Here is a 13,759-nt window from a genome sequence, read left to right as displayed (position 1 = left end):
CAAACTCACCACTTTTCTAAACAGTAGGCAGGACCTACGCAACAATGCTTTCTCCAGAAAACCACCCAGAAACTGCCCTGGAGCACGGACCTCCGAAGATGTTGTGGGTCACTACTGACAAAAGTCGTTTTGTACTACGTCACACTTTACATAGAGATAATTACTTAAAGGTTCACTAACTTAAAAAAAAAAAACTTTTGATATATCACAGAGACATATCAAAAGTTTAGATCGATGGGGGTCTGAGTGCTGAGATCCCCAATCAATCCCTAGAACTAGGCGAGAGAAGCTTGCGCATAGTGTGCTCTCTCTCATCGCTGCCGAGGACAAAATCAAAGTGGGCCCCTGACTTCTATGGAGCCTGTCTCACACAGCAAGGAGAGGGAGTGTGCTACCAGCACTCTGACCTCCACGAATTTAAACTTTTGATATGTTTCTATGACATAAAAAAAAAATTTGAAAGTTAGTGACCCTTTAAGAAGCTCTCCATGTTCAGCACATGGTATTGCAGGTCTTGCTGGGCCCGATCGTTATGCTTTCCTAACCAGGCTGAAAACAATGACCTGCTTCAGTGGCTTCTCTATGAAGAGATCCATTACAGCATAAACACAAATATGCAGGAAAAATATGTGATTTTTATCATTCAAGAAAAAAGGCACTTTTTACATTTACCACATCAGGTTTCCAAAACTGACTAATAAAAGATTGACTCATTTTGAAAGAATGTCCTCTATTAGGTATTTTAACTCCATTAAAAATAAATGGGAAATTGCACAAGATGTCCACATAATAGAAGGCTTTGTTTAATCCATATCAAGTAATACAAGCATGAAACCTTCATTAAAATATTTGTAAGATAATTTTATACTTTATATTATTATTATTTTTTACTTTTTTAAAATATCTTATTCTTATTGATTAAGGGGAATGTCCAGTTGTATGTCAACAAAGCTTAATCATGGTATAGAAAAGTTGCGGTACTTTCTCTGTTCAAAATTTGCCGGAATTCCAGCATTATTTTACATTGAAATGCATTAATGCCGGATCCGGCCCCAAGTGCTCCGGAAAAACGGACTCGGCTGCGGCATGCGCAGACCTTTAAAAATGTGAAAAAGATAAATACCGGATCCGGTTTTTTTGGATGACAACCGGAGAGACAGATCCAGTATTGCAATGCATTTGTGAGACGGATCTGCATCAGGATCCGTCTACAAATGGTATCCGTCTGCATACAGATTGACGGATCCGGCAGGCAGTTCCGGCGATGGAACTGCCTGCGGGAATCCAGCAACGCAAGTGTGAAAGTACCCTAAATCGACTTAGAGGCATGACTTGGATAATAATTATAGCTGCCTTTCATCTGGCGGCATTAGAGGAAGAGCTTGCTAAGAGATCATTTGCATCCTTTCTTCCCAGAATTCCAGAGGAGCGTTGCCTGACCTATAAGACTCCTCACGCTGATTAAGGCGCTCTCCATAAGGAGATATAGTATGCCCCATATACAGAAACTGAAAATCCGCACAAACCATGACCTGCCTGCAGCTGTGTGTGTGACTAGCATCCAGTAAGCAATCCTCTGTGAACTAAACAGCTTGGATTCCAGCTTGATGCATCTTGTCTACACTGATACTTTGTAACATCTTGTCTTGTCCCATGTGTGCTGTGCTACCGACGTATTTCCCTCACAGATTATCTAGACCTCATACATTTATGGTAAACTCTCAGGACTAGATCTGTAAGGGTTTTCAGTGTTTGGATATAAACAAATATGGTTTTCATTCAAAAACAGCAAACTATGATACTTGCAGCGTTATTCTGTCCACGATAGGGATGCAACCAAACGGAACGGAATGCATTTTGGTGCATCCATTTCGTTCAGTTCAGTTTTGTCCCCATTGACTAGCTAGCCTCCTTCCTACAGACTATGGACCCAGTACTATGGAAACCCTCTCCCCCCCCCCCCCCCTCAGTCTCTTGGGGTTACAAGAAACTATTAATCCTGATTTATGTGTGGAGTATTATAGGCAATGTTATGTTTTATTAGTTCGGTAGAGGAATCTACTGACCACCGACTACTTCCCCCTGGCTCATTATTCTACAAAGGGAAAAGTGTGTAGCTTCTGCCTGTGAGTGATCACGTTATCCCATTGTGTTGGTTAATTGTATCACAGGTGGGTGTTGTCTGCCTGTGAGTGATTACATTATCCCATTGTGTTGATTGATTGTATCACAGGTGGATGCTGTCTGCCTAAAACTGCATGTGATTGGTTTATGCAAGAAACCGTCTCAGTCATCCACAAGGTCCCCCATGGGAGTGTCCCTTGCTGGAAGACCCGCATGAAAGGCTGACATGTTGCCCCATTAGAGTGTCCTGTTCTACCCTTCATGAAGTCTGGGCTCATGTTAGGGGGATTGGATAACTACACTCTTGGGATTGCTATAAACATTATACTCTCCAGAGTATAATCCCTAGCTCTTGTAAGAGCTGTTCCTGTTCCTGCATCGCTCTCTGAAGGAAGAGAGGTGCCCCCACTGGAACCCTTGTCGTAGGTCCAGGGTGGGTAGAAGACGACGAGATCCCAACCAAGCTATGGTGGTTTGTGGGGTCGGTAGTGCTTGCTGTGTTGAGCGGAGTGCTTGGAGCCCTTGGGAAGCACTAGGAGCATCCATCAACGGAGATACCCAGACGGGGTGCTAGGAGATCCGTTACATTGAGATCTTATAACAGATCTCAATAGCGGAAATGAAAACGCTAGTGTGAAAGTAGCCACAAAATCCTTAAAAATAAAAAAAGTTGCAAAAATGTTCATGATATATCAATGTACCCTTACTTGTATAAAATCCGAACACCCCTTTAACACATGGAAATACCTTGTCCTGCACAGTGTCCGTCCAATAGATTTGTCGAAGCTGAAAATGGAAATCCACCCCCACAGCTATTCCACGATTCTGTGAACGCACTAATGTGCGATAGCTATTGCCATGAATGTCGCCGATCAGCAGATCTCGTCCATTGGAGAAGATCAACCATGGAGGTCCAGCTGGAAAAGAAGCAGAACCTTGTAGTGCAGGGATCAGCAACCTCCGGCACTCCAGCTGTTCTGAAACTACAACTCCCAGAATGCTCTATTCACATCTATGGGAGTTAGAAGAACAGGTGAGCATGTTGCATGCTGGGAGTTGTAGTTTCACAGCAGCTTGTGTGCCAAAGGTTGCTGATCTCTGTTGTAGTGTAACTTCTGGTACTTCAGTGATTGGTATTACCCTGGCAAATACTACTTGCTGGATTTCAAGCTGCCATGTCCTTTGTTCCCCCAGAAGATCAGAGGTGTCTTAAGATTGAGCCAGAGAATATGGACCAAATAGTGCCAAGCTTATGAACAGTTTGCATGTGGCACATTGTTTGGCACAGCTTAAGAGAGATGCCTGTACACTAGCAATTTGATCGAAAAAGGGAGCATGCCTTTGATAATTTGGATTGTTGTACTGCTCTCCTTAAGGCTGTATTACACAGCCTGATGTGCAGACGACTGTTGGGAGGGAAGCGTTCCCTCCTGTCAATCGCCTGCTCGCTAGCGGAGGAGACCTCTGCTATTACATGCAGCCATCTCCTCCACAGCATTGGGAGGAGCGATCGCTATGCCATCGCTCGTCCTCATGCTGTACAGTGGTTTGCTGGCGGCAGATTGTTATCAGACACCACGATCTGCTGCCTTCAAACGATAATTTTTAAACATGTCAAAAGATTTGGATTGCCCAATGATTAAGTATTTGCTTGTTCATTAGGCAGTCGGTGGCAGTATTACACTGCCAGATGATCGCCAACTAGCGTTCATGTGAACGTTTGTGCCCAAAAAAAAAATCGGGCAGTGTGGCTTTAGTCTCCCTCCTTTCTTGCCCCTTTTCAGAATTGTCATGGGAGGATTACCAAATATTCCATTTTTTTTTTTAGCATTTTGAATAGAATGCTGCAAGTAAATCTTCTGAATCTCTCACGTACTGGTGGTGTTGGCTCTACAGTGCTTGTTATGTTCCAAGACGTATCCATTAACACAGCTGCAGCGATGACTGCCCATACGATCTTCACAGAGCTGATCACATATGCCCCAGATTTCACAATCGTTAAAATCTAAAGTACAGGAAATGGAAAAAGAATACAAAAATAAATGTAAGAATGCGTGCCTGGGTTTAATCTATTATCAGTGTACCGTATCTCACTGTCTATCTTAGGCTACACTCACACAACTGCTTTAAGAACAATGGAAGTCTATGGGATTATTCACAGCCAGTAAATAATAGCCATAAAAAAAATAGGCCATGTCCTATGTTGTCCGTTTTCACTGACTGACAGCCCCTATACAATTGTAGAGGACCGTTTTTAATGGCCTTACTCATTCTCATTATCTCGTCAATTTCTTTTCTATCTATCTATCTCATATCTGTCTAGTTATCTATACAGTGAAATTCATCTTTCTCCATTATTCGATACTGAAGGAGAGTCAGGAGACCCCATCATACCCCTAAAAGAGATCGGTTTGGCTTACATTTATCTAATGTGAATGGCTACCTTTACTATCTATCTATCTACAATCTGTCTAGCTACTTATGCAGTCTGTGCCAGCTCACATTAAAGGTTCTTTCCTTCCCTCCTTCTTTCCTTCTATTTATATTCTATCTACAATATATGTATCCATCTATCTAACATCTATCTTCTATCAATCTTTCTTTCTATCTATTTAGCTATCTATTCATCCATCTATCTAATATGCATCTATTATCTATCTATCTATTCCTCCACCTATCTAATATGCATCTATTATCTATCTATTATCTATTTCTCTGCTATCTATCATTTCTATCTATCTACATATATTCTTAGATTAGCTTGTACACAGTTAGCAGGTTCTGATGAGGCAGCCATAATCGCCTTCCTGAACTGAGATGCTTATCGCTCCTTTAAGCCTCATCTCTATGCTGATGCAGTTGGATAATAGTGTCCTGTTATAAAAGATATCAATACGTTTCTTAGCGCTTTGAAGCCGGGACAGATGTCAATATCTTGTTACTGTAGAAAGCTTTTGTGTGTCGCAGTCTTAGAAGATAATGCTGGACTACTCCCCATGAAAAAGAACATCTTCAAAGTGAGCAATGAACTCAATATCTGGGCCTTCTAGGTTTACCAGGGCCCATAGTACCCACCACTACAGTAGCCTTCATAACCAGCACGTAATACGTGCTAACATGGCTTTAATTGAAGTGTTTCACTCTTATTTTCCATCTTTGCTTTAATTTCTTTACTGGGCTTTTTTTCTAACTAACCCTACAAATAAAGCTCCTCTTTAGGTTGCCATAGCTTAAAGGGGTTGTCCTGAACTAAAAAAAAAAAATGTCTGATTTCTTCCAAAAACACAGCCATTTTTTGTCAATGTTGTATCAGGTACTGCAGCCGTGGACCGGGCCGGCGCAGTTTTTGTTTTTCTAATCCTGTTCATCCAAGGGAGCATAGTAATGAGACCGCATCAAGTGTGAACATGACCACAGGCCAGTGGATGATAGGATGTGGTGGCGCTCTACCTGACCTGCTGCTTAGAGTAATTGTATGCTATTTTGTAAAGAGTGAAGCTACACAATAGAAATCTGACCCGAAGCAGGATGATGAAGATAAAACTAGCTGCATCATCATATGATCAAATCAGTCGGTACGCAGCCATAGGGCTCATGCATGCACATGGCGTATCATGGCTCTGTGCCCAGGCAGAATATAGCACAAAAAGACATCTATGGGGCCATACAGTACCTCCATAAGCCCCACATTTATTACCAAGGTCTACTGGGCTTTCCTTTTGGACCGATATGAATAGCACAGTCCATCGGATGCCTGTAGGGTCCATACTGCAACATCTGGACCCCCATCCTATCTCCCCCAGTTGTACTGGGTCTTATCTAGATTTACTTCAGTGGTTTCTACAATACAGATGCTTAAATGAGGTTATCTCCTGCCTGTGTGACACCTTCCTAAAAGTGCCTTAAAGGCTATTCCTCCAGACCTCTCCATGCACATGCACACTTGTTGAACGTGTGTTCTCAATATGGAGAGGGGAATTCAATTCTGCCAGACACCTTGGGTGCCAGCTTCTCCCTTTAGAATAAAGGATCAGGTATGGAAATCCAGCATGCTTGATCATTTCCCCTAAGCATCTGCCAAAAGCATGTTGGCCAAACACTGATTACCCATTAGATGATTGGTTGGTTTCAACGACATTGCCAGGTTCAACCTACATTAGTGCAATGTGTATGGCCAACATACATGGGTTGTCCATGTTCTAGAGGTTGAAGACCTATCGTTAGGATAAGTCATCAATATCAGTTTGTGGGGCTCTGACGCCCGGCCACCCATCGATCACTGGTGATGGAACGAGCACAGAGGTTGTAGCCGACAGTAAAGCTCCGTAGACTGGGTACTGGCCATGGCAGGTTACTGCAGCTGCTCAGTATCTCATTGGCAGGGGTCTAACACCGTGCGCCCCTGTCAATCAGCTGTTTCATAGTAGGTCTAATGCTCACAGGAGCCCAGAACCTTACACAATACTCCATGTGTGGTCTGACTAGTGATATGTAAAGTGGCAGGACTATGTTCTCATCTATGACACTTTTGATGCACCCCTGAACCCTGGACGTAACACGTTGGAACAAAATGCTTAACTTTTGTATGGATTTATACAGATCCTTAAAATACACATAAAGTCCTACCAGAAACGGCTGCACAATGAATACTCTGTGATACTAAAATCTGATATAATTTCTATCGGGTTAGATACTCAAACTTCGCAGGAAATAATATTTGTATCTCTACTGACCGATGCAGGTCCGGCTGTCGTTTGCGCTGATGATGTATCCTGCTGGACAAAAGCAGACACCGCCAGATGGAGAGGAATGACACCGGTATGAGCAACTCAGCGCAGCGCAGTTACTGGTACCTAGGGTAAGATCATTGGAAGATGCAACAGATTAGTACATAATTCATAAAGCACAGAGGAACTTAGACTGGTGAAAAATATACTGTCAACGTATACCTACTACTACTTCGTAAGGTTTTCCCCCCCATAATCTCTTCAATCTTACTGCTTAGTGGAAATCTCTACTGAAGCTATCCTACTGTATGTAATAATCTCTTAATGCCCAGGAAGAAGGGATCTGATATCAGTGAAGAGAAACATGCTGCCGCTGAGGAGTATAATAGCCAAGCTGTTAATTTAGGAGGTCCCTACTATCTACATTCATATAAGTTCACACTTAAAGGGAACCTGTCATTAGCTTTATGCGGACCACACTGAGGGCGGCATAAAATAGTGACAGAAATGCTGATTTCAGCGGTCTGTCACTCATCAGCTAAAAGTAAGTGGTTGCCGAGAACCAGCATCATAATCATTGCCACCCAGGCCTGGAAAAGAGTCACATCTACCTGAGAAGAGTCCTGATTATTATAATCTCCTGCTCTCCCGCCCATCTGCTGATGATTGGCAGTTCTCTCCTAGAGAGAAACCGAGAAAACTAGGTAGAAGACTGTCAGCCATCAGCAGGTGGGCAGGAGAGCAGGAGATCATGAATAACCAGGACTCTTCTCAGGTGGCCGTGACTCTTTTCCAGGCCCCGTCTGCAATGATTGTGATGTTGGTTCTCGGCAACCACTTACTTTTAACTTTTAAATGACAGGCCGCTGAAATCAACTCACCTGTCTTTACTTTATGCTGCTGTTAGTATGGGCAGCATAAAGGTGACGACAGGTTCCCTTTGATCAGTTATTTACAACAGTCATTGGGAGCCAAAACCGGGTACGGTTCAAAAACGCAATATACAGGCACCGGCCATGTGAATCACGGAAGCGGATCCATTGGCTTGAATGTGTCCGCAATCCACAAGATATGGCACGGAGTGGAAGCATATCCTATCTTTTGTCCTATCTTGCGCCATATATTGTGGATCGAGGACCCATTCAAGTCAATGGGCCTGTGCCGCAATACGGGATTCCCATGGCCAGTGTCAGTGCATTGCAGACTGCAATTTACGGTCCGCGGTATAGGCATGGATGGCCTATGGTCATGTAAATGAGCCCCAAGGCACATAATCAGGATTGTGTGCAGATTTTCTGCGCGGATTTGCCTGTGGAAAATCCGCATCGTAGGTCATGTACATTGTATTCCATGAGAATTTGAAATTCCCATGCAGACGATGAGAATTTTTTCCATGCGGATTTTGACCTACAGTGCGGATTTTAAAATCCACAGCATGTTAATTTATTTTATTTTTCCTGTCTGGATTTTCTCCATTCACTTCAATGGGTACAGTAAAATCTGCATGTGGAAAATCTGCACCAAATCCGTATCAAATCCAATTCAATTGAGGCGGATTGCCCGCACGGATTTCCCTGTGAACACCTGCAGATTTCAGTGCGGATTGTCCGCACATAAATCCTGAACGTGTGCATTTACCCTAAGGCCTCATACACACGGCCATTGTGCGGCCGTTCTGTGCATTGGGGACTGCAATGCAAGGATGGTATTCTGAGAACCACCTTCTGTCAATTTGGACCCACCTACAACATTGGGGCCACTTTAAGTTCCCAATCCTGTGCTAAAATAATACAGCCATAAACTGCTCCATATATAAAGTAATCTAATAAAGTGCTATACAATATAACATATGATAGGAAGGTCACAATCCTCAGGTGCCAGGATATCTGTGGTGCCCCTTCAGCAAGGCAGGTTGATGCACCCTAGTACTGGCCCTGACACTGGGCAAAACTTATACACTCGGCTCTATTCACTTCAATTGTTTGGAATCAGAGATTGTCCTGTTCCTGTATCAGCATTTTTATACTAAGGGATTACTAACATAACCAGATTGAATCACATAGCCATTGCAACTGCACTATGCTGAAGACATTGCCCAAAATAAGACCAACCGGTAATTTACTTAAAGGGAACCTGTCATGTGGATATTTGATTATAATCTAACTAATTATATACAATCATTAACTATTAAAAAGTGCCTTAGATGTATTCACTTACTGGTGTGACAGATGGTTACCTCATAATAAAGATGCTGCATGCCGCATGCTAATGAGCTGATTTGAGTCCAGCGTGATGTCATTGAGTCCAGCGTATATTTAATTCAGAGCTATAGCCACTCCCCTGCCCACCTGCTGCTGATTCATATGGAAACAAACTGTCATTCAGCAGCAGGTGGGCGGGGAGAGTCTGGAGCTCATGAATATTCATGACTCATCATTATCAGCTGGAGCTTTTCAATACAAGATGTTGGCAGATTGACTGGGTCAATTAAAGAAAGTGACCCAGCATTTTGCTAAGCGAATCAGTCACTTATTTATGTTGCCCTTAGTTAGGACACCATAAAACTGGTGACAGGTTCCCTTTAAAGAATATGCACAAGAAAATACAAGAAAATAAGTAGTTGTTCATTTGATGACTATGTTTAATGGACTTCAGGAAAGAATAAGGCCCCTTTCACACGGGCGAGTATTCCGCGTGGATGCGATGCGTGAGTTGAAAGCATTGCACCCACACTGAATCCCGACCCATTCATTTCTATGGGGCTGTTCACATGAGCGGTGATTTTCACGCATCACTTATGCGTTGCGTGAAAATCGCAGCATGCTCTATTTTGTGCGTTTTTCACGTAACGCAGGCCCCATAGAAATGAATGGGGTTGCGTGAAAATCCAGCATCCGCAAGCAAGTGCGGATGCGGTGCGATTTTCACGCACGGTTGCTAGGAGACGATCGGGATAGAGACCTGATCATTATTATTTTCCCTTATAACATGGTTATAAGGGAAAATAACAGCATTCTGAATACAGAATGCATAGTAAAATAGCGCTGGAGGGGTTAAAAATAAATAAATAATAATTTAACTCACCTTAGTCCACTTGATCGCGAAGCCGGCATCTCCTTCTGTCTTCATCTTAGCTGTGTGGAGAAACAGGACCTGTGGTGACGTCACTCCGGTCATCACATGATCCATCACCATGGTAAAAGATCATGTGATGGATCATGTGATGACCGTAGTGACGTCATCACAGGTCCTGTTACTGCACACAGCTACGATCAAGACAGAAGGAGATGCCGGCTTCGCGATCAAGTGGACTAAGGTGAGTTAAATTATTTGTTGTTGTTTTTTAACCCCTCCAGCGCTATTATACTATGCATTCTGTATGCAGAATGCTGTTATTTTCCCTTATAACCATGTTATAAGGGAAAATAATACAATCTACAGAACACCAATCCCAAGCCCAAACTTCTGTGAAGAAGTTCGGGTTTGGGTACCAAACATGCACGCTTTTTCTCACGCGAGTGCAAAACGCATTACAATGTTTTGCACTCGCGCAGAAAAATCGCGCGTGTTCCCGCAACGCACCCGCACATTTTCCAGCAACGCCCGTGTGAAAGAGGACCTAAGGCATCTACAGCTGGAGAAAACTTTTGCTTTTCCTCCTAATCCAACCTAGCAGCTAAACAAGGCCTACAACTCGCATCTGTTCAGGTCCGTGCAGGAGTCTTAACACAGCTCAAGGGCAGTGCAGCAAAGTAATTCTGGAAAATGAAGTCTGAAAAACTTGGAGCAGATATTAAGCATCTGGCAATCATGTTTTTTACCTTCTCGGCTCTGTTCAAATAGTATAGGTTGGCATACTTACTTACTGGTTTGCAATAACCTAAAAGGCATTGTACGGTACAACCATTTTAGGATCCACCTTGCCTAATTCCACATTGTGCCCTATATTATGGGTCCATTATGGACAGTCTTGTACGTGAGGTCTTACCTACCCTTTTTATAGTAAGTTACACATTAGGGCTCATGCACAGGAACGTGTGCTTTCCGTGTCCGTTCTGTAGACCGTATGGGAAACCATTCATTTCAATGGATCCACAAAAAAAATTGAAGTTCCTCAGTGTGCATTCCGTTTCCGTGTGTCCGCATGTCAGTTCCACAAAATATAGAACATGTCCTATTATTGTCCACATTACGGACAGGGATAGGACTGTTCTATTAGGGGCTAGTTGTTCCGTTCTGCAAAATACGGAATGCACACGGACGACATCCATATTTTTGGCGGATGCGTGTTTTGCAGTCTGCAAAATACATACGGTCGTGTGCAGGAGCCCTAAGAGAAAGGAAATCACAAGCTGGATCTAGTATTATTGATGTCCATATTTACAGGCGATGGGTACCGAGAGGTTTTGTCTACTACCCATGTCATAAGGCCTTTTTACACAGGCTGAGGATCAGGTAATTATCGGGAGCGCTCGTTCATCAGGTGATTGCGTCTTTTATGCGGCACATAAAATCATTGTTTTCAGCAGCACATGAGCCAGTGTAAGCAAGGATCTGCTGCCGGCAAACAATGAATCTGTTTGGGGATGAATGATCACAGTAGTGATTGATCATCCCCACGCAGAGGGGTGATTGCTGCATGTAAATGCAGCTATCACCCTTTGCAATGATCAGGCAATTATCAGGAATGAACGGTTTGTTTCCGATTGACTGTGAATAGGCCCTGCTATTATTTCATAATTTCTAAAACCTGATTGGATCTTGCCTTAAAGGGGTTGTCTCTCGCTTCAGTAAGTGGCATTTATTATGTAGAAAAAGTTAACACAAGCCACTTACTAATGTATTGTGATTATCCATATTGCCTCCTTTGCTGGCTGGATTCATTTTTCCATCACATTATACACTGCTTGTTTCCATGGTTACAACCACCCTGCAATCCATCAGTGGTAGTCGTGCTTGCACGCTATCGGAAAAAGTGTCAGCCTCTATGGTGATCGGGACTGTGGTAGCGCACATAGGCCAGTGCTTTTGCTTTTTCCGATAGTGTGCAAGCATGACCACCACTGATGGATTGCAGGGTGGCTGTAACCATGGAAACGTGCAATGTATCATGTGATGGAAAAGTGAATCCAGCCAGCAAAGGAAGCGATATGGACAATCACAATACATGATAAATGCCACTTGCTGAAGTGAGACAACGCCTTTAAATCCTTCACCACCCCGAATATTTTATCTCTAGTTTCACCTCATCTAGCTTTTACCAGTAGATCCTGCTGAGAAGATCGTAAAATCTGGAATGAGTCAAAAGGAAGTTTTTTTTAAAGTTATAGCTATTAGCCTGAAAAACACGCTGTATGCTAATAAGAGCTGAAGAGTCCGCAGGGCGTATCCAAACCTTCCAAGTGTCCTGGTAAATCTTTTTTAGGCCAGCCCATGGTCTATTGACCGACATGGATGACTCCTCAGAATTCCTTCACAGGCTGGTCCTGCAGGGAACCAGCGCATGCACCGTGTGTTCTCCCTTCTGTGGGCACGGGCCGGTTCCCCTCTCACTGGTCATTGGCTTTCCCACTGACAGGGACATCCGCTGGACACATATGAACGCTGATTAGCATACGACATAGAACTAATGGTGTCATTTATCTAACTGGTGTAAAGTAGAACTGGCTCAGTTGCCCATAGCAACCAATCAGATTCCACCTTTCATTTTTGACAGCTCGTTTGGAAAATGAAAGGTGGAATCTGATTGGTTGCTATGGGCAACTAAGCCAGTTCTACTTTACACCAGTTTGATAAATGACCCCCTAAGTTTGTTTTACACGGTATATGGTGCTACAGTTTACAGCTTTACAGCTATACCTATAGAAAGGCCCTTTCATGTCATGCATGGTGGAAAGGGTCTATAGGAAAAAAAAACTGGTGACAGGTTCCCTTTAAGAAATACGATTATGGTGCAAATACATATTTTTTTTTACTCCAAACAACACTATTTTGCAAGGAATAAATAAATATACAGGTTTTAACTGCATAATGCTGCACAGACAAGGTCCACTTACTGCAGTTCGTCCCTGCCGTTGCATTGGTTTCATCCTCGCCAAATCGGCAATGAACGGTTCCATCACAGACTTTGTCTATAGGGATGCACTGGCCAGACGATGGACAAGACCATTCTCCTGGACCACATTCTCTCAGCCCACTTTCTAAGATGCAAAAAGAATATCATTTTAGGTTTTAATTGGATGTAACTGTTTCTACATAAATAACCATTTAAAGGGAACCTGTCAACATCAAAATGCTAATTTATCTGCAGACACTATGTTATAGAGCAGGAGGAGCTGAGCAGATTAATACATAGTTTTTTAGGAAAACATTTATTAAAACTTGTATATCATTCATTTATATTCCTGCTCATTCTGGGCTTTGAAGTCCAGGAGGCGGTCCTATCAGTGATTGACAGCTCTCTGTGTATACACGGTCATAGGGGGAAGACTGTCAATCACTGATAGGACCGCCCCCTGGACTTCAAAGGCCAGAATGAGCAGGAATTTAAATGAATGATATACAGGTTATACTGAATCTTTTCCCTCCATAACTGTACATCAATCTGCTCAGCTCCTCCTGCTCTAGAACATGCCGCCTTCAGCTCAGACACCATGTTCAATGTGACAAGTTCCTTTAATGGAACCACATCAGTGAATCGCTCATCCATCCACTGACTTTAATGTGTATGATCACACATCAGTGGTTTTCCAAGGCTGTGGGTCCATGGAGACACCATGGAAGTACACCCCATTTCTGACCATGATTAAGGATCCCTCACACACATTATAGTCTATGGGTCGGTAAAAACCACAAAGACAACACAGATGGCATGTTAGTGATTTTCAAGGACCATTGTTAGGAGATGC

At 43.0% G+C, this 13,759-nt stretch overlaps 1 protein-coding gene across 1 annotated transcript in view; it reads right to left on the bottom strand.

Annotated features, from left to right (window-relative positions):
- The window catches only part of LRP2 (LDL receptor related protein 2), a 199,620-nt gene that overhangs the window by 122,344 nt on the left and 63,517 nt on the right, over window positions 1-13,759 (bottom strand). Inside the window, 4 exon segments of the mRNA XM_044302728.1 lie at window positions 2,872-3,041; window positions 4,001-4,129; window positions 6,858-6,977; window positions 12,908-13,051. Of these exon segments, the coding sequence (XP_044158663.1) occupies window positions 2,872-3,041; window positions 4,001-4,129; window positions 6,858-6,977; window positions 12,908-13,051 (563 nt within the window).

Source organism: Bufo gargarizans, chromosome 8 (genome assembly GCF_014858855.1).
Source record: "Bufo gargarizans isolate SCDJY-AF-19 chromosome 8, ASM1485885v1, whole genome shotgun sequence".
Lineage (NCBI taxonomy): Eukaryota > Metazoa > Chordata > Amphibia > Anura > Bufonidae > Bufo > Bufo gargarizans.
Note: the sequence above shows the minus strand (reverse complement) of the source record. Positions and strands in the feature narration are given on the sequence as shown.